This window comes from Salminus brasiliensis, chromosome 14 (assembly GCF_030463535.1).
Source record: "Salminus brasiliensis chromosome 14, fSalBra1.hap2, whole genome shotgun sequence".
Taxonomy (NCBI): domain Eukaryota; kingdom Metazoa; phylum Chordata; class Actinopteri; order Characiformes; family Bryconidae; genus Salminus; species Salminus brasiliensis.
The window spans coordinates 12,056,645-12,078,621 of record NC_132891.1 but is presented as its reverse complement, the minus strand read 5'-3'; the positions used below and the strand labels follow the sequence as shown (position 1 = coordinate 12,078,621).

The following is a 21,977-nucleotide window of genomic DNA, read 5'->3' as shown; positions in this document are numbered from 1 at the left end:
AAATAAAGTACTCCCTCTGACTTCATAGAGGTCAATCAACAGCCCTTCTGTAAACAGTCCAGATTGGCCACACATGTTTGCAGAAAGGCTGTGGTGGAATCCAAAGATCATCTGGACAGTTAGACTAAGCAAATTGCAAAGTATTTACTAATATTTCCAGTGTCATTGTAGACATCCAGCAAATCCACTCTGGGTTGGTTCCCCGGACAGGAATTTGGCCTAGTCCTGGACTTATATGTCCAGGAGTCCAGGATATTGACCTTCGATCTCTAAAAGCTTTTCCAGACAGCAGCTCATCCAAAGTTTATTTTCAAATTAAGGATATAAGTAAGGAGTTAGCCCCATTTTACTGCAGTGACAGCCTCTGCTCTTCTGCAAAGGCTATATTTTAGATGTTGGAGGTCGGGAACAGAACTTGAGTAATCAGGTCTGGACCTCAGATGCCACTTCAGCTCATCTCAAAGATAATGGATAGAACTCCATCACTATAGTGATCAACACAGTTTCACTGGTCCACAGTCCAATGTCAGGGGTTTATGCCCCCTTGCCGACACCTAGCTTTTCCAGGTCTATTGGCAATGCTTTTCTGTTGAGATTATACAAACTGTGAGTGCAGAGCTTATGTTAGTAATGGGTGCACCTTAAATAAATACTTAGATACTGAAGTATCTGAACTTAATGAACACCTTAAACAAACCTTAGAAAGGGTGTCTACAAACATTTGGACATGGTTTAAGTCCAGTCTTAGGCAGTGTCAATAGGAAAACTCTGGATGAACATTATAAACATACTGTGAACCCACAGAATTTGTTCATCTGGGTGTTGTAATGTTTTTTGTGTGTGCTCCACATTGACTAGCTTTTTTGCTTCGTTCTGGCTGTGTGCTGCCGGGACTTTTTTTCAGATGGAAAAACAGGAGATTCTGTGCTCAGCAGTTCTATTTAAATAGTGCTCATTTCCTTTCCCGTGCCCAAGCTGTGACTAACAGCTGTGCATTTACTTTGTACGTTCAGTTCATGTTCGATTACTCAAAAGGAAAATAATGTGTGTGTGCTTACCCTTGGCTGGCTCTAGGGGAAGAGTGCAACCACAGCTAAAAACGTGGGCATGCAGAATTTCCTTTTTAGACTCAGAGGTCTAGCAAGATAGTTGTGTTTAATACATTCCTTTGGGAACTGTAGCACTTGTTTGTGTGTATGTGTGTGTGTGTGCATTTACCTCTTACATATCTCAAATTTCTTTCCAGTTCTCAAAATCAATGGTGCTAGACGTATACAGCGATTATGTCAACAACTTTACCAATGCGATGGCTCTCATCAAGAAGGCTTGTATGTCTAAGCCAGCATTCCTGGAGTTTCTCAAGGTGAATTTCCTTTGCTCGTTCTGTTTATTGATTCAGTTTTGGGATTGCAGATGATGATCAGAAAATCATCAGTGCATTTTTATTTTACCTTGCACATGCAATTGTAGTTTACATTCCCATTTACATTTATTGCCGTTTAGTAGTTGCTGTTATCCAGAGGGACTTACAAAAGTCCTTAGTAATTCACTCAGAATATCCAAAGCTATTGTTCATGGACCCTGAATTCCGGATACTTCAAGAGACCCTCCCAAAAATGATTACACAGCAACCCAAATGCAACAGTTTGCTAGCAATACACAATTCATAGAACCTGAATGTGAATATTACCAAACTGTGCGAAACTTATGGAGTAGAACAAGACAAGTGCAGATGCAGTAAAGGGTTTAATGGAAATGAAGTATTCTTTATTAAGTGTTCTCAAAAGTGGTGGGTCTTCAGTTGACATTTGTAGTCCCTAATGTCGGGCATTTCTGTTCTCCTTAACCCACAAATATGGATTTTATTTGTTGAGGATTACAGCACATTCTTACACATTACGGATACTACATACCATATACCAATCCTCCGCTAACACTACATTCCCTCACTATTATAAGTAACTGGTTAAAAAGATATAAAGTAAACAGTGGCAGTTCTGGCTTGCATGAACCTCCTTTTCAGCCCAGTGGTTGGCAGTGGGCATTACCCATGTCGTCCATACCTAAATACACCACCGATGTACAATATGTGTCTAAAATAATGTAAACGGTTATCAAACTAATAAAACATGTCATGTGATATCTGATTTAGGGGCAGGTAAGTGAATTATATTAATATGTAAAATTAATCAAAACCATCATCTGTCTGTTTGACTGTACTGCACTGTACTTCATGGCTTATATTGTAAAAAAAAAAAAAAAGATCAGTTTTGAGTAACATCTTATTTACCAGCTGCATGATTCATCATACACGGTCCTTTTCCACATCATATGATTTTTGTATGACAATTCATTGTAACAAAATATGTTGAAATTCTAATTCAGTTTCTACTTTCAGAAGAAGCAGGCAGCCAGCACCGACAGGATCACTCTTTATGGCCTTATGGTGAAACCAATACAGCGCTTTCCACAGTTTATACTCCTACTGCAGGTCAGTATTTACCCACACAAACTTCCACTACATTGTCAGTGTTCTTTTCTTACTATAAACACTTTTAGACTGAGCTAAAATTAACTGTATGGACTCCTCACCCTTATATTGTTACGGAATTTCCTTAGTGCGCTTAGAGGAAGTGAAATCGAGAGGGACATACCCACAAAAATACACCAACGTTCTGCAACACAGAATTCTAGACTGTGCTGTGGAAAACAGCCTGCCTGAGCTTGCCATCTAGCCAACTGGTTAGGTGGGAGAGATTACCGCTGCACTTCATAATCCTCTTACGTTCCCTCAGCAGTGTACAGTAGAACATTATCTAATGATCTCCCTGCCTTCACTCATTACCCACGCACAGCTCTTTAGCACTCTTCTGCATGCTCTTTACTACATGCAGACTCCTTTGATCATGCGTTAACCGTAAGGGAAAGATGAATAGAGGATGTTTTTTACCATCATTAACAGCTCAAGAGGCCCTTATGTTTACATGGACACGGCATATTTAGCAAGACATGATGTATGAAATAAGCCAGAGTCTGTCTATTCTTCATGTACTGGGGCTGTATGGCTTTGTGGGAGGTCTTTAGATGCAAGTCGTGTCTGTGTGTGTGTGGTAGGGGCACAGAAATGCATAAGAATATCATGCTGCATTGATCTGAAGGGAGCATTTCAACTGCATTGAATTTGAAACGTTAGAATAGCTTGTGACTCATCTTAACCGTGTGAAAGTGTATGCCCCTTTTTTTCATTGAAATTAAAATGTTGCTTGTGGTTTTGATATGAGCTGAGAATGTAAAGCTGTATTCATTAGAATAATTCAAATAAAATTGAATTGAATTATGGTAAAATTTGAGATTTCTGCATGACCCGAACATACACTTTTCATCTCAACGGTTATAAATCTACATAAACATTTATAATGGCTCATTCTAACGAGCAGCAATTGTTATGTATGCTCCTTTTGTCAATTTGAATTGATTTCACCTCAGAAAATTATGCTTACTGTATCAGATTAACCCCTTAAAAAGCCTGTAGAATCCCGCCAGGCCGAAAGTGTTACAAACTTCTATTACCAAAGCCCCACCAGTTCGTACAGAAGTCCCTGTAGTTACTGAGTAATATGTCTGTGTAATAAGCCTTTCTTTGTTAAGGGGTTTATTCATATTGTCTGTGTCATCCAATTCCTCTGTATCTCAATTTTTGCAGTTTTTCACTTTTCTGATGTCATTTGAATCTGCCAGCTGTTTTTTACATTGTGTCAAAATGTTGTGATGAATAGACCAATAGAAATGCTCCAAAATGGTTTAGAATAAAATCTTCTATTGAAAATTAAGGTTTATTTCCTTCAACTGTAGTTTTGCCAGTTTGGCAGTTTTAAACAGGTTTAATGTCAGTTATCTCCTATGTTATGGAAGTGTCATGAAGCCTCATGAACACTGCCCTTCGGAAAAGTGTTACCTCATTTTCTAGAGAATCCTAATCATCATTTTTAGGTCAGAGATGTATTTATTTTAATAGAAAAAAGTCTAGTAAAATGTGCTGGCTTGCAGTAAAATTATGCACAAAACAAGATATTTCAGTTTTTTTAACCCTTATATAGTCCACTGGCAGGCCGAGAGCAGGATTGCAAACTTCTGTTATTAAAGAATAGCCCCACCAGTTTGTATAGAAGTCGTTATAATATATAAATAATACGCCTTAGTGTGTAATAAGCCTTGAAGTGATTTTAAGGGGCAGACTATTTCTTCTCGCTGTTACGAGAGGTTACATATGAGGTTATGTTTAGGGTTTACTCCTTTGATCATGTGTTAACCAGAACTGTTTAGGGTTAAGCTCAGAAATGAGAGGCAGAATTACAAAAATTGTGTCACTGTCCAAATACTTATGGACCTGGCTGTAGATACTTACATACATTAGTATTCATGTTTGGAATCAAGTTTAGGGATGATGTTTTGTTATTGGATTTATACACTGTTAATATGTTAAACCAGTCACCAAAAGGTATGTTTAAGTGTTTTCTTGAATATTTCAGTTATGTTTTGAAAATGAAGTGGATAAACAATATATTGTAATTATGTATTTACATTCATTAATGTCAGTCATTTGTCTGTCTGTAGATTTGGCCACTTTTAAAATATGTTGAATGCTGGATATTACTTTTATTAATTTAAGTCTCAATGCCCTTCTGCTCCCTTGGTCATTTCTGAATCTTCTACACCAGTTTTCAGTGTTAATGTATAGCTTCCTATTGTACTACCAATTGTGAAGTTAACCACCAAAGGGTCTTAGATTCAGTTTATACGCTTTGATCAGCGACTAGTGATTTAAACACTATGTGTGGCCTGACCCTGTGACCTGACTGAATAGAATAAAAAGAAGTGTGTGTGTGTGTGTGTGTTTGTGTGTGTGCTCAGGACATGCTGAAGAACACTCCGGCTGGGCACCGTGACAGGCTTCCACTGCAGCTGGCTCTGACCGAGCTGGAGACGTTGGCGGAGAAGCTGAACGAACAGAAGCGCTTGGCTGAGCAGCTCTCTGAGATCCAGCAGCTCGCGCGCAGCAACAGCGACCGGGCCCTCAGCAAGGTCACACACCGAAGCACAGACGCTTCTCTGCTACACACACTTCAAAGAGTTGCTCAGCAAAACGACTGCGTGCCTCAGCATCCTCAGCCTATTTAGCAGACAGAGGGGAAGAAGATGAAACGTTGGCATTCTCTATCTCAAAGTTATTTCCACGTTTCCTCTTCCCTGAAATATATTTAATACCTTCTCTGCCAAGATTCATGGAGAGCATTATTAGCTCTGCACATTAGCATACAGGAGAGGATCTGGACTCAGCAAGAACAATAAATCCATTCATCACTTTAATGAGCCTTTATTATTTTAGTGATATTAAACTTTAAACCGTCATATATTATACAGATCCTTATTCAATTCTGACTGAAAAGTAATAGTGCCTGCTCCTAAGTGCCACTGCAGTTATTCGACTCTAGCTGTGAGCTATCATGACTGATGATCTGGGTCATGCACTGGTGCAGTTATGGCCTCGCATCTGTCGGAGACTGAGAGTGCTTGGCTTGTAAATGGAGCCTTTATGATGCTCTCTATTCACTAGAGGGTGCTCCTGTCTCTCCCACCAGCTGCACAGTAGGAAGAGGGAGAAAAAAATCACTCCCAACCAGCCTTCAGATGCTAATGAGCTAAGGGCTAAACAGTTTTTTGGTTTTTCCAAGGTTATAGCAATTCATCCTCCCTGGCTTTTGGCTTTGGTGCAGAATAAAAGTGTAGCAATCAAAGGCATTGGAGAAGGATCACAGTCACTGCAGATGTAGAAAGGTTGAAATTCTAGTGTTGTGTTACCCTAGAAGCTCTATTCCGGCTCTCAGAAAATCTGCTTTATGAGTTTCTGACTGAAGTCCACCCTTCAGAGACGCCTGTTCCATTTTTGATTGTTATTCACTCGGCCAAATGTGATTAAATGTTTTGCTCTGCCCTGGATTCCACTGTGCTACACTTAGGCCTTATAACCTTGGTGAAAAAATACCCTATAACCCACTTTTACCTGAAAACCTGTAGGAGGCTTGTGACAGCTAGCACAAGCACAAAAGACATGAGAATAAAGCTGTAATGTGGCTCCCCTGGGCCACAAATGTTCCCACTTTTGCTTAGTTGAGACAGGCATCAGTCCTGCTTGGGGGGATTATGGAAGCAGCAGTGGACTGAAGCTGATGAGAGTTTTGAGCATGAAACGTTTGAAGAATTATGAGGCTCCCGAGTGGCGCAACTGTCTAAGTGTTAGCTCTACTCACTGGGAGATCAGTCCTTGACTGCGCAACAGCCATCAATGGCTGAGAATCCAAGAGAACTGAGTTGGCCTTGCTCTGTTTGGGTGGGTAGAATGACCCTCCCATCACTCAGTGTAATGCTAGAGAGCGTGGGTGTCTAATGAGCCTAATGATGCTGCATTAGCGGCAGTTCTGAAAGATGCGATAGCCAACTTCACGTGGATGAAGCCCTTAAACACCTCATTTAGGCATTTAAATAGTTCTTTGATTGATGATTCTAATTAGAACCATTGCCTTTTCTAAAAAACTCTTAAAGAACCCAGTTTTTAAGAGTGTTCAGTATGAATGATTGATTCATTGTGTTCACAGCAACTCAACGCAGATCAAAAGCAGCTGATTTTGTGTGAAACGCTGATTGAGACCGTGTATGGGGAAAAGGGCCAAGTTCTCAAGTCCAAGGAACGTAAAGTCTTTCTCCTCAACGACATGCTGGTCTGCGCAAACATCAATCTCAAGTAAGTGATGTTTACAGATGTCTTTTCTAGCAGGCACTGAGCAACTTGTATGTCTTTCTTTTCATTTGAAGATACTTTGAGCCTCTGAGGCCTCCTCTTTTGTGGTTGACAGCTGCTATCCTTGCCCTTTTTATCTGATGATCTAGATACATTGAAAGTGGCATTGATTACGTCATTGATGAGCCAAGGTAACATTTTCAAGTCTGTGAACTGTCTAAATTATGACAGTGGGGCTTATAGAGTCTTCAAAGTGTTCTGATCAGTGTGATTTCACAGCATTTCGTCGCAAAACGGGCACTGTTCTACTTCATGGTTCTAATCTTCAATGCGGATGATGCATGACGTGAATAGTAATTTCCTCCTATCACAGTGTGGTTTGTCTTATTCTTTGGGAGCCAAATTGATCACAAGAGCTCATTCCTACCCCTGAGATTCTGTCACAATTATTCGGAGGGTCTCTGATCATGAATTATATCTAATCGCACTTTGGTCTTTGTTCTGTCACGGTCTTCAGATCTTTAAACTGTGCCTTTGTCTTCAATCAGGGGCCCTCCAGATATCAGCAGCCTGGTCCCTGTTGGTCCAAAGTACACGGTGAAGTGGAGTGCACCTCTGCAGCAGGTTCAAGTGGTGGAGGTGGGTCAGGAGAACCCTCAGAACAATGACAGCGTTTATCAGCCCAGTGGGACCAGACGCCTGAGCTCTGTCAACTCACAAGGTCAGCATGGTTCCACAGACCCCCCGCAGATGTGTGACAGAAATAAAGAGCATAGTGAACAATAGCATGATAGAGCTTTTTGATGGGCAGGATGGGGCCAGCTTGGACACAATCTGGAAATATTGATAGGCTGTGTCGTTACAAATCCCAGCCATGTAAAAGTTTTACACTGTTTGAGTTTCTTATTGTTTTTGTAAGAACACTGATTTCACTCTGCAGCCCAAGCTTTTGAATGTTTGGAGGCTAATTTTCACGCGAAGAAATTAGACCCATGTTGGGTAACATTAGACATAACTGAATGAACAAACAGACTTCAGGGCTGGTTTTTCACGCATGCCGTAGCCTCACAGCTAGACCGTTTACCTGCGTCTCTGTAAGAACTCAATACCTCTGTGGCTTTACCAATCACAGTTTTTCCCAGATGCAGGATTGCTTATAACAAGTCAATACCTCCATGCTGCTTCACACATAGTGCTTTTCTATTATTTACCAGAGGAACTCTGAGAAATACAGTTTAAAGAGACTCTGTAGGGCTCAGAACAAATCCCAGCTTGTTCTCCCCGATCTCAGGGGGCAGAGCGCTGGCCTGATTCTCGGATAAGATGCTAGATGCACTGATGTCCCTGGGAATTTATTTTTATTTGATTTTAGTTTTGCTTTTGATGTTCATGGGTGGAGATGGGGCTTTCATGCTGTTATTGTATATATTTTCACACTTTTTCAGCTTTTGCCAATTATGGACTTGCAATTAAAATCACTACCGAACAAAACAATCAAAACTGAGTCATGGGGAAATGTAAGGTTTCCTGATGTGCTGAGTAATTTCCTAAAGAATCAAAATCAGATTGAATAAGGTTAGAGATGAGTTTGTTTTAATGCATTGTCAGGACAGAAAATGTTTTTAACTGATGGAGGAGATTATTTCATTTCTGTTACTAAGATTAGGGCTGCAGAGTATATTGTTTCAGCACCAGCATCACAGCGTGGGCACGCAGTGTCACGTCTGGTAAATTAAATCATACTCATCATGCTGCAATTGACTTAATACAAAAGGAAATTGCAGTGTTCCAAGTGCTCATAATATATATATATATATATATATATATATATAATATCTCATATATATAAACCAGATGCAGATTATATTTGCTCAAAATCAGGTTTTTCCAATATTGTGCAGCCATAACTGAGATTAAGGTTAGGGTTAGTATACACATTATACAAAACACTTGAATTTTACACACACACACACACACACACAATATGTATTAGGAATAAATTAGATTGGAGTAATACCAATATTAATATATCATATTATATTATTATATCTCAAATAGTTGCCTTTGATCACCTCTTTTTAAATATGAACAATTCTGGATTTCATTCACCTTCAGTCATTTTAGAATGATTGCAGTTCATTTCATCATTCTGGACACCTGTGAGGTAGCACAAAGCAGCATATTAGAGTATTTTTCTACAAACAATTTGGCTTTCTCAAACTGGAAATATGAATTTTGTATGAATAATTAACTTTTGAGTAGTAGAATGTTACAGATTACACCTCTTGGGTACATACTGCAAAACCTACACAGATCAATCAAATGACAAAATGGGAAGGTAGACTGTACGTTATGGAGAGTGAGATAATAAAGGGTTTGTTTTAGGCAAGCTGTTTCTGGGACCGCCGAGGCTGTACCAGGACCTGCAGGAGCTACAGCATGACCTTTCAGTGGTGGAGGAGGTCACGCTGCTAGTGGGCACTCTGCAAGGAGCCTATCAGGTATGACTATCTATGAAGGATCTTCATTTACAGCTACAGCATGAGGACACTGAACAAGTTAGAGATGTCCTGATTGAGTTCCTTTTCTCTTTACTGCCTTTACCAATGAGTATTTGCCCAAGACCAAATTCCATATTAACCTAATAATTAAATATAGTAAACAATCCATTTTAAATAAGATATACTGGGCTTCCATTTACTTTAAAATGCTGCAGTAAATCCTGAAAAATATCAGTATATTCATATTGTGGCAACTTATATTGTTACTTTTGTCTTTAAGTTGTTTTTTTTTTTAACATACATAAATAATTATTTGTTTTGAATTAGCTATTTACTCATATCTCTAAAAGACTTAACCAAAATATACTTACTGAACATTTACTTAGTATTGTTTCATTAAGGCAGGTTCTTTTAAGTTTAAGTCATGTGTAACTTCAGGTGTACTAAGACAGTTTGAGACAGTTTGGGGAGTTTTCTACGGATCAGTTAAAAAACAGCAGGAAAAAGCCTTGAATTCACCTCCAAGTCTTCACATTTTAGAGCCCAATACCTATTTAAAAAAAAATATTTGTATAACAAACACATACATATTTAATGCCCCATTACTTTTGCACATGACATGTTTCTTTTTGAATACATTAAAATATCAAAATGTAATATTAAACAGTATTTAAACTTTAGAATGTGCAGTTTTCTTGGAAGAGGATGTGAATGGTTTTTTATTTAAAGATTAAAAACACTTGTACAGTACAGACATATATTGTATCTATAATTGACAAATTTATATGTTATAGAGAAATTGTCATTGCATACCCAAATAAAATCCCCCGCAGTAACAACACAGTGAGCTCACACACATACTGTTGTGTCAGTACACATACTAGATTTTCACATAAAGGCGATAGTGAATAGGGCACACTTTCAAACACAGCTTTGCTCAACCAGTTAGGATGACCTTAATACTATGAAGCTTTAGGGAAACTGAGCCCTAATTATTATTTACTGTGTATGGTTGTAGCAAAGTAACATTGTTTGCTTTTTAAAGCTTGGCATAAGACCACCCAACAAAAAGAGAAATTTCCCCCAATATCTGAACTTCATACAGTCAGACGAGGAACACTGTGTCTAACCTAAATAATTACAAACAGCTAAAAAATGAGTTTTAAAGTTTGATCCTTTTAAACCATTGAATTTCCACAAATGGTATGAATAAACTGAGCCTATCAAGGTTTGTCCAAGGTTTGTCCATGATGTAAGGCTACTAGCCTAACCACCCTGAAACACTGTATTACAGATATAACAAGTGGCTTTGTTTGGATGTTTTTATTTTGTACTTTTAATTATTATTAAAATGTAATTATGTATGTGATTATTTCACTTCACCTTTTAACTTCTGAAAACTTCTGAAAACAACGCACTGCAGCTAGCTGTGGAGATGTCACCCCTCTGTGGCATAAGTATTGTAAAATAGCTTTGCAAATGCGAATAGATTGAGCTTAATGTAGCCAAAACTTGTCCATTAAAATATGCCTGGATTTGTTTTCAGCACTTTTCTTTCAGATTGAATCAGGACGTCCCTCGTTCATATACTCTAGCTCCTCTCATTGTACAGTTGAGCATCAGTATGCACAGTGCTAAATGACATGTTAGTGGACAGTCAATCTCTCTGACAGCTGTCTGTGTGTGTGTGTGTGTTTGTGTGTGTGTGTGTGTGTGTGTGCACACAGAATCTTAACACCACGGTGGGGCAGGACTGGTGCCTGGCCCTGCAGAGGCTCATCCGCATCAAAGAGGACGAGATCCAGTGTGCCAACAAGTGCTGTCTGAGGCTCATGGTGCCTGGCAAGCCTGACAAGTGAGTGGAGAAGTGCTCACAGCATTGGGTGCGGGCGAGACAAAATGGAGCTCTGTAGCAAATTGCCTTTAATACGCGCAGATTCAACAGGCTTGCCGAAGGAAGCACGCTCATCCTGTTACCCGATTTACAATGATTGAAATGATTCATGGCGGAGGCCTTCCCCTTGCTGGATTTGCTCAGGACCAGCAGCTGCAGCTGGTCTTTCCCACTCTCGGCGGCCAAATGGACTGGGCAGAGATTGGCTTTAGTAACAGGACTTTGGTGGGAACAGATTTTAGAACAGCTGGGCATTACTTCCTAAGAGCCATTAGAGAGTGTGGTTTAAGCAGCGTTGTGGCTTTCTTGTGCTGCTCACTTTTTTCTACTTTAAACAGCTTTATCACAGTTAATGGCTTTTTCTTTAGGTTGCTTCTATGGATGTAGAAACAAATGTATTATTATTACTAAATCATATGGTTTAAAATGTATTAAAATATATATTATAGCAACATATTATAGCCTTTGTCTGCCAAATGTAATGTGTTTAAATGCTAGAAGTTCGTCTGAAGGTGGTGATTTAATCGTTTTTGGAATGTTGGAATCAATTTCAATAATATTAAGTAATATTTAATCATGTTTGTCTATGAATATTTATTGTTTTATGGGTACAACAACATTTGTATTTTTGTTCTTATAGTTTATGTTCCATAAGTACACAATTTTATGTTTTTTGTATATATATATATTTATCATTATTGATGTGAATTTGTGTAATGTCATGAATGTACATCCTATTGAAATTGACCAGTTTCTTTTCATATTTGTGTGTGTGCATGGTTTTCTGTGTGTGTCTGTGTGTGTGTGTGTGTGTGTGTGTGTTTGCACTCATTCCACATCCCAACAGGTCAGGCCGTCCAGTGAGTTTCACAGTGGTTTTCAATACTCCCAGCCCAGTCAGTAAAATCTCATGGGTCAATCGTCTGCATCTGGCTAAGATTGCTCAGAGTAAGTCACTGTCAGATATCGCTCTTTATTTCTGATCTCATTGCTTCACTGGTGCTTTCTTTAGGCTTATATTCTAGTGAGTGCACAATGTGTCTGGCTAAGCCTGCTGTTGTGTGTAGGGGAGGAGAACTTGCCCGGCTGGGTTTGTGCAGAGGATGATGAGAAGACTAAGCCTCCATTCTGGTGCCCGTTATTGGCCTGCCGTGTGCCTGTGTTCTCTCCGAAAGCACAAGATCAGAAGGTGAGACATAACATGGAGCTCTTAGTTTTTCTATAACTTATTTCCCCAATGGCACAATTTATGTTTCGCCGTCATTGTGAAAGTGGGACACAGTGTTCCCTTCCTTGGGATACATCATTCTGAACTGAGAGTGATACTGTTGATATGAACACAGCGGTATTCAGATAATTGTGGAGCTTTTGCTTATGATAATTGGAGGTGACTTTTTTTAGAGTTGAATGTGAAAGATTTGGCTCTTGAAGCTCGTTATCAATTTAATCATGTTTCTCACGCTTTTCACTTGCACTGCCTGCCAAATTGCCAAAATCTCTCCCACCATTTATTGTCTTGTCTCAGAAATTACTTGAGCTTTCTACAGCGCCATGAAAACCTATTTGTCCTCCTGCTGATTTCCACACACTAAATGGTGTCAGATCTGGAAACTAAATTAAATATATAGTACAAGTAGAACATGAGAAAGCACAAAACTTCAAAAAGATTTTATTTAATCTTTATTTATTTATATCCTTTATTTAATGAAGCAAATCATGTGAAAACATAATTGCCCCTCAACTTAATAATGGGTCGAGCCACAGCAACCAAATGCATGCTTACTATAACTGGAGATCACGCATTTTATGTTCATGGTTCAGTCAGTTAAGGCTTCCAGGCCCTGAAGCAGTAAAGCATTCCTGCAACAAGACAAGACACTACCACCACCATGTTTGACTGTTGGTATAATAGTCTTATAATGGAATGATGGAATGCCAGGTGTAACAGACCCCTGTGCTCTGAAAAGTTCAGATTTCCACTCATGAGTCTACAGAGTATTATTTTAAAGGATTTGAGGATAATCATTATGGGTTTTTTCCAGCAAATGTGAAACAAACCTTTCTAATCCTTGGTTACCAGTGGTTTTTGACTTGCAACTCTCCCATGGATACCATGTTTGTCCAGTCTATTTCTAACTGTGGCGTCCTGGCCTTGTTTAAGGCAAATTGTTTGTCTAAGATGTTTGTCTGGGTTCTTTTTTGACTTCCTGGATGTTTAATCACTATAGAGATTGTTCACTGCTGTCCTAGAAATGAGCTGTTTTGTAATCCTTTCTTGACTTTCTCACCTCTTCTGGGCTTTTTATCATGGCATAGTGTACTGCTAGTGGAGACATATAGAGGCTAAATTTGATATTTAAGGGATTCATCAGAGCTAGCAGTGACTAAGCCGAGGCCTGTCAAAATAACTATTTGTTTGTACAGTATATTATAATAATTAATAATATTGTTATTTTAGGTCAGTTTTATGCCACTGATATATAGCAATTACACTCCAAACATTTTTTGTTTGTTTTGTTTTGCAAAAAACACGTATTAGCCTCAAGAAACACATTTTCACCTGTCGCAGTCCACTCTGTGTCATGTCCATATATTATATGATTTAATTCATAACATAATTATTTGTAACGTAGGTTTGTTTAACCTATTGAGGGAGTTACCCTGATACTTACTTTTCCACCCAAGGCTGATTGATGTTGGATAATGCTTTTCCTTCAGTGCTGGATTTTGTGTTTATTCATATAGTCTTTTGCGTTACATTAAATTTGAAGATTTAAAGAAATTGAATGGGACAAATATGTAAAAATAGAGGAAATCAGAGGAATAGAGGAAATAGAGGAAATTCTTATTAAGTTACTAAGCACTACAACATGATAAGCAATTCAATGCTCGAACTTTCAGTACTGTTCAGTTTAAAAATACACTGACTCTGTGTTGACATTGTGTTTTGGCCTACAGGCAAATCAAATTCTGCATAATTTGACTCAGATGAGCAGATTAATTGCAGATTAGTCAATTACATTAATATGAATTTGTTTATTTCTTTGTTTAATCCAATAAACATTGAGTGTTCTGTCAATAGGTGTTTAATTCTAATGCCACAGTTTGGTTTAGTTTATTGGCTCTAAATGTGGCACTGAATATGTATTTGGAGGCTAACATTTGTAGCCTATACATAAAGGCCACAGATTGGCACCCCCAGCGGTTGGGTACTGGCCCTGAAAGTGGTCAGGGCATGTTGCATTAACCCAACTGACGTGTGTCACACAAAGTAATACAAAAAAAGACCGGCTTGAATGAATAGGTGGATATAACTAGCAGGTAGAAACTAGTCGTATTAAAAGCATTGTGTGCTACTTTGGTGATTTGTGATTTGTGAAATTGCCAAGATTAGGACTACATATGTACTGCTATGGAGAAGAAAGAAAGTCATTACACATACACACAGAGGCTGAATGATTATGCCCTGGCAGCGCTTTGTATGCAGCAGCCTGTGATTTGCGGCTTATTTCACCTTGGCCAAACTCACTCAAGTCTTGATCTGCAGGCTTGGCAGTGTAGCATGGAGAATTAGACAGTGCTACAAGCACTGAGATTAAATAGAATAGGAACAACTACTTGCGGAGGAGAAAATCAAAGTCCACAAGGGAACGGAACGAATGATATGCCTCACCGTGGGGACCTGTAGACACAGGCAGCGTGGGAAGGGAATAACTTGTGGCGCACATAGTCCTTGTTTGATAGAGTGGATCAAGAGGGATTGAACTTGACAAATTCATTTGGAGTCGCTCTGTCTCTCCATGCAAAACTTCACCGTGTTCTGAGAGTGCATTAGGCTGTTGAAAGCAGAAGCTTCCTCTCTGTTGATTTACAAGAACCAGAAGTAAATAACTGCCTTTATTAGGTCAGGCAGGGAGCTGTTTATCCAGGGTGAGGTGCAGATTGTTGTAGGAAAAACGTCTGCAGTGTGAACATGGCTGTCTGCTGTTTCTTTACTTTCGTGACACAACCCTTCTCCCACGTATATGAAAAGCAAACAACATGAAAGACAGGGATGGAATAGAAAGAGAAAGAGGCAGAGAGAGAGAGAGAGAGAGAGAGAGAGAGAGAGAGACGACATTTCTCAACTGACAGGTGATTTAATATTCTGAGTTATCTCAAGCTATTTTTTCCGTACAAACAGCTGGGTTTGTATAAAACACCAAATCTAATCACAAACGGTTTAAAAAGAAAACCGTGCGACTCGTTCACACTGACTCCGCACAGGGCCGCAGCATTCCAGTACACTGGAAGATGGGTTGTGAGATTGTCTAACATAAAGCCTAAGTATAAATAATTCCAACGGGCTAATTCATGCACATATTAATCACCCTGCCGCGTGTTTTTGTGGAGAGGAAAATAGGAATAACAGCCTTGGCCCCGATAGATGAAAAAGGCCTTCATCCCCGCTGAACTAGTCCAGGAGGGGAGGAGACTTCAGTCTGGCCGCACGAGCATGCGTGTGCTCCCACTCCCCTTTCCATAGCTATAGCTAGCATAGCTAGCTTAGAGTATTGTACCGCTCTTGCTTTTTATCTACTGCTAAACAAAATTCTGCAAAAAAAATGGACAAGTCTTATTTGTCCTCTTTTTGGGATCTAAATCTAAATTTCTTTTTTTTTCTTTTTTGGGAAGTAAAAATATAATATCAATAATATTAGAAGATTTCTTTTTCTTTCATGCCAGCTCTTGTTTCTCCACACATTCTGTGTGTGGATCTTTACAGCCAGAAACACGTGTGTAATATGTTCGCTGTTAAGCAAAAAAAATCTCCAACCTCTCCAATATGCCAACTTTACTGGAGGAGGAAAAGCTTCTCAGCTAATTTTCAATGGAAGTCAATGTGAGAAGATTTTATTTCAAACTAAAACTACAGAGCCTCTTAAGTATCAAGGTATAATGAATAGATCATTCCCTCAGTTAAATAAATTGTTCTCTCAGTTTATCTAAAGCTTCTGTTCTGAACTAAGGCGCCTTTATTAAATTAAGGGAGCTGATTGGTTAATTGATAAATGGAGAGAATAGTTTATGTCTCTAAATATTATTTTTCTACCTTATCAGTTATGGAAAAAATCCTGTAATTGCTTTTGGTGGAAAGCAAAGTTCAACATTATATTGGCATTAAAATTAAAATAAATTAACATTAAAATTCTTTTTTCATTTAACTTGTAAGATATGAGTTCAATGAATTGATATTATTTGGTCATGTAGGCTATTAAAGCTATTTATTGGTCTTGGTAAATGAGTACATGTTTATGTATTCATATTCCTTAATATAGTTATATCTTACAAGGTATTTAACTTCCTTTATCTACACGGATACACAATGCAACAACTTAGCTGTAGCCTACTTGAAGTCCCCCCGGCTACAACATCCTAACCATGGCGGATTCCTGTCCCCAGTGTCCTATTTTTTGAGGTCACCCCACTCATTTGTGACTGAAAACATGGTGTGTTATCGCAGACTACAGTGCCATACCATCACATAATGTTTTACCGTTGTTTGCTGTATTTAATGTGTTTGTCGGGTGTGACAGACACATACTGTTGGTAATGGAGATTAGCGTGGTGTTGGCAGGCAGGGGTTTACTTACCCCACATATGGGCCGTTAATGATTAGGAGTGGCTTAAGAACTGGGGCTGGTAGGCGTAAGCTGCAAGTGGGAGGCAATTTGTGTTTTAATAATTTTACGTTGGCTTAATTAAGAGCCAAAGTTGTCTACTGTTGATTTTCCTTCTTTTTAGCCTTTTCCCTTGTGCCGCTGCAATGTGTCTTTTTAGATATGCCTCCACACGTATCAGTAAACGCGAGGACGGCAAATGGAGTAAAATGAAAGAGGAAAAAAACTAATTCACAAGCTTATTTGATGCGAAATAAAAGAACATGTAATAATCTGATTTCAGACCCTTTCAATTGCTCTCTTTCTGTAATTAAAACACATCAAAGGTTGAGCAGCAGGGCTTTTATTTGCAGTGCCTAAAAATAAAGCTTTTGTAATTACAAATAAAGAAATATTTAAATAAAGCTGGACTTCATTTAACAGTAATAAACTCTAAGTACTGAGTTAAGGTCGAATTTATTATTCATGCATTACATTGGTTTAATATTTTTTTCTTTAATAAAAGGGTGTCACAGCATTCACTTTACACATTTCACAGTATTACTTTTATGTGAAACAGCAATTATGATGCTTGTTTTTCAGGATAGATTTTAAAAATGCCTTGGGATTATTTTCTAGACTAGATGTTAGTCATTTTGTCAGTGGTGTTAGAGTAAATGGTGTTGCAATGTTAATGATAAGTAATACATGCTTGTTGTTTTCATGTATAATGATGTGTGAAATAACATGGAAATTAAAAGCTTTATTTGTTGTGTTTGATTTCATATAAAATATATAAAATGTCTATCCAACAATTGTTGTTTTATATCATCACTATTATGCAAACCATATATTTCCAAAAAAAACAGCTTTACATTGTAAGCCTGGAAAGTATATACATATAAATGTATGTTAGAACAACTCAAATATATTATTTTAGAATGACTCAAGTCTTAATAAATAAATAATTTGAGTTAACTCAAAATCTAAATTGAAAGTAAAAAATTTGCATTTTTTTAATTTGTAAAACGTTTTAGTCTTTTATTCCGTATTTGTCTATTAATAAACTGCTAAACAAGAGAGTGAACACTTAAGCATTTAGTCAACATTACACAACTGAATGAATTAACTTTAACTCAAAATGCCAAAAGGTTGATCTTACACAAATTAGTTGTATATCCTAACTGTTCTTTTTTGGTTATTTTGGGCTAACCAGCTTAAGTGATCCCACATTTTTGTAGTATTTAAGTTCTGTTAACCTAATTATTTCAAGTAGTGCAGTTAGGTTTTTCAATGTACAGGAGGTGGAAAAAAAACCTTCTTAACTTCTAAAAGATATGGGGGCCCTGTCACCGTGATCTGAGGATCACCGATTCGAATCCTGGTCATGCTGCTAACCATCGGCAGCCGAAGCCCTGAGAAAGCACAATTGGCCTTGCTGTCTCCAGGGTGGGTAGATGGCACTCCACTGCGGTGCTGGCTGCCACTGCCGTCTGCATGCTGGAGCATTGGAGCTGGGTATGTGGCACTTCCCTCCAGGCGCATTGGTTGCCAAGCGATGTTGCTTCGGCAGCAGTTCGAAAAATGAGCAGATTGACTGTGCACGCGTCGGTGGGGCCGTGTGCTGGTCCACCCTCACTGGTGATGGGTTGGGTAATTACCATCCAAATTGGGGGAAATCTGATAAAAAAATGTTTTAAAAGCTTCCATTTCCCGTTTCTATTGGTCCCTCTGTCACGATATTTTGACCCAATGTAAAGAATAGCCAGATTTAAAATGTGAAAAGGTGAAAGATAAAAATGGCGATACAAGCTTTTTGCCCGTCAGTGACAATATGCTAGTTATTGACATCTTGGATGTGCAGAGCACTACACAGATGTACTTGTCTTGGACTGAGTGTAATCTTACGCTCTGCTCTTTCTCCATAGCTACAGATGGCCCTTCACAACCCAGTCCATTGTGCTCTACTTGGTTTTTCTGCAGCCAGTACCTCTTTGCCTCAAGGCTATCTCTGGGTGAGCACATTTCTATTTCACACTCATCTTCATTAACACACCTTCCAATAACACATAAGAGGATCTTCTCATTCAGGTTCTGGACGCATTTAGAGACAAAAATATAAAAAAGAAGAAAATCCTTAAAAAACCTTTAATGCGTTATTTGTGAGTAACGCTGTAGGAGAATTTTCATGATGGCAGTTCCTTCTCAGCGCTGGCTTGGTGCTTCTTTGCTATTAGACTTTTTTTCGCCAAGAACATGCACAGAGGCATGGCGGCATGGCCTTAGAAATCTGCAATTTAAATAGTTTGATCGACATTTATAATTATGGGCTAAGCAAGACTAAAAGGTTTTTGAAAAGGCATCAGAACAACCTCAGATATTCACATCAAGCACACACATCAAAGGGCATCCCATAAATGATTCATTCATGTGCTGTGTTACTGCAGTTTCTCTCTAGCATCCTTCTCTTCCCTAGAACCTTCAGTTGTTACTAGTTAGGAAAAAGTTCTGGATGTCACCCTTTTTATGTTTGTTCTCTCTCGCTCTCTCTCTCTCTCTCCCTCTCTGTTCCCTGGATCTCTCACACCTACACTCACACTCTTCTCTGTGTCCTGGACAGGTGGCCAGTGGTGGAGATGACACCCATGGGCAGGTTGAGATTTTCTCTCTGAACAGATCCACTCCACGCTCTGTGAAGAGTTTCCCTCTGGGCTCTCCAGTGCTGAGCCTCGAGTATGTGACGGAACCCAGCACTGCTGAGGACGACGAGGGGCAGGCCGCTGAAGGACCTGCCAGGATTGGAAACACCATCTGTGTGGGGTTACAGGATGGCAGGTAAATCTAAAAGTCCAGGCCCTTGAATTATCATATATCAGTTTAGGTGTTTGTGTTGTCATCTAAGTAAGAAACACCCCAGCCTTCTTTAGCTGGTGCTCAGTGACGGGGAGAAATGCAGACCTAAGCGTGTGTGTATGTGTTTAATTACAGCATCCTAGTGTACGGCAGTGTGGACACTGCCGCCCAGTGCCTCTTGACCTTCCGTAATTCTGAGGGTTGTCCTGTTCTGTGCCTAAAACACTCTGCAGACTTCCTCTTTGCTGGACTAACTAATGGAAAAGTCGTGGTTTATAGCAGAAAGGCTGGAGGTAAGGTCACCAAGATCACGTCTGAGATTGACAGTTTCTCTGTTCGCACACAAACTTTGATGAAAGCATGCTGAGGGGAGCAAGAAGCAAAAAGTCATTTTAATTTCTCATCAGTGTAAAGTCAATAGAATGGACTGGAGCTGCTCTCCCTGAATACTGCATGTCCAGCTGAGTGAAGCCCAGATCTCCTTAAGTAGCCCAGTGTTTGGACAAGTTTTATCCACTCATTATTCAAACCCGACAGCGAGCACAGTTTGCGCCCCCCCACTATAGTGGTGGACAAATTTATTTGGCTCTAATAACGTCTTGAGTTGAATTTGTATGTGGGCACTGTACATTACTTTCGTCATAGAGCATTGTGAAAAACAAAAGAAGCTCTATGAATATGGAAATGTTATTTTTGCCTTACCAGCACAATGTAGCAAATTCTCCCTTCAGGCTTTCATAACATAAAGCTTTCATGACAGACTTGATTACAGCACTGAAACAATTTGGAGGGAAAAAAGAAACATAAGGAAACAACTTTCTGTTTTTATTATTTATTACAGCTATTTTCCAGCCTGTCATCTAAAATGTTTGGCTCTTTATTTGAAAAAAAAAACAACAACAGGAAGTCTGCCATGTTATTCAGGCCTTTTGTTTTATTTTCAGAGGCATTGTGGGATCCGGACTCCAGCAGACTGGTGGTGGTCGGATATGCGCCTGTGCTCAAACTCCTTAAGATAGATCAGTGTGTGTGGGCTAGTTGTGCAAACCAAGTCACTGTCATCGAGGGTGGAAATCTCAACACGCAGGTAAACGCTCTCATCCATATACATCACTTCATCTAGGCATCTAGGCATGTCGAAAAGAGAAAAGAGAGAGAGGGGGGGGGGTGTCTTTATATATTTTATTTTCACGTAAATCTAGCAAAAGCTGCTAAATGTGACTTGTGTGTAGATGTATTCCTCTCTGCAATGAAAACATTGCACAAAGATCTTCATCTCTCCAACTTCTGTCACCGTGGCTGCTTCTAAAGACCTTTTGTTGACAGGTGTAAACAACGCCAATGAGGCGAGGCAAGTCGTCTGCCTCTGTCGATCAAAGCCCGAGCTTTCCTCTGCAGTGATGCTAGCTTCGGTACAGGGTTGAATCACATCTTTATAAGTGCAGGTTATAGTTTTTTTGTGTTATTTCGACATATAGCCTGCTTCCCTTGTGAGCTCCATTATGACAGAGCATCCTAAGCAGTACATAAAAGGTATCCTCCCTGTAGAAGCCCAACAGCATGTTCGCGTGCAAGCCTTTGATCACTTCTGACAGCTGAGCCAACCTCTCCATTTTGCCGCAAGGAGCACACCCCCTCCCTCCACCCTGACGCTTAATAGCAGGAATAAATTTGGCTCCAGCAGTCGGAAATTGAACTGGGGCTGAGAACCTCTCTGGATATATATGTACATATGGACATGCAAACAAAATAGTGTGCAAATCCAGTGTGCGTGTTTGCGGTGGAACCAGGAAAAAAAAATGGATCTGCATAGCTTTAAGATTTTGCATCCAGAAATGAGGCGTTTCTGTTGTCTTCGACAATGTTGAGCCTGTATGTTCCATGTAATGTTCTGCTGTTGTTTTCTCTTGCTTTTGTTTTCTTGCTGCTTTTGTTTGCTACCCCCCCTCCCCTCCCCCACCCACCCTACTTTCTTTCATGGGATTTCTCTTTTGTTTTCTCCCCTTCCCCTCAAACCTGTGTTACTTGCTGTTCTCAGAGCTTTGAAGCTCACCCAGACCCGATGGTGAATGTGACGCACATGGTACGTGCAGGGGGAGGGGTGTGGATGGGGTTCTCAGAGGGTTCCTCTCTTCGCCTCTTCCACACTGAGACTTTGGAGCACCTGCAAGAGATCAACATCTCAACACGCTCTGCCTACCTGAGTCCAGGCAAGTCTGGGATGTTAACAGTGTGCTATTTATATCACCTCCTAACCTCACTCCTTCCTGTCAGTCATCAGTGGAAAAACTCTG

General features: G+C 39.4%; 1 protein-coding gene across 6 annotated transcripts in view; it reads left to right on the top strand.

The window, feature by feature from the left end:
• Window positions 1-21,977, top strand: part of arhgef10lb (Rho guanine nucleotide exchange factor (GEF) 10-like b) — a 50,846-nt gene that overhangs the window by 26,217 nt on the left and 2,652 nt on the right. For 3 of the 6 annotated variants that reach the window (XM_072656501.1, XM_072656498.1, XM_072656502.1), the window contains 15 exons: window positions 1,247-1,363; window positions 2,399-2,491; window positions 4,912-5,082; window positions 6,654-6,799; window positions 6,946-6,987; window positions 7,345-7,517; window positions 9,182-9,297; window positions 11,025-11,152; window positions 12,039-12,139; window positions 12,259-12,380; window positions 18,759-18,845; window positions 19,451-19,665; window positions 19,819-19,976; window positions 20,628-20,770; window positions 21,722-21,893. In XM_072656501.1, coding sequence (XP_072512602.1) covers window positions 1,247-1,363; window positions 2,399-2,491; window positions 4,912-5,082; window positions 6,654-6,799; window positions 6,946-6,987; window positions 7,345-7,517; window positions 9,182-9,297; window positions 11,025-11,152; window positions 12,039-12,139; window positions 12,259-12,380; window positions 18,759-18,845; window positions 19,451-19,665; window positions 19,819-19,976; window positions 20,628-20,770; window positions 21,722-21,893 — 1,984 coding nt within the window. The remainder of the gene's footprint in view (window positions 1-1,246; window positions 1,364-2,398; window positions 2,492-4,911; window positions 5,083-6,653; window positions 6,800-6,945; window positions 6,988-7,344; window positions 7,518-9,181; window positions 9,298-11,024; window positions 11,153-12,038; window positions 12,140-12,258; window positions 12,381-18,758; window positions 18,846-19,450; window positions 19,666-19,818; window positions 19,977-20,627; window positions 20,771-21,721; window positions 21,894-21,977) is intronic. The other 3 variants (XM_072656503.1, XM_072656500.1, XM_072656499.1) reach the window with 2 other exon arrangements.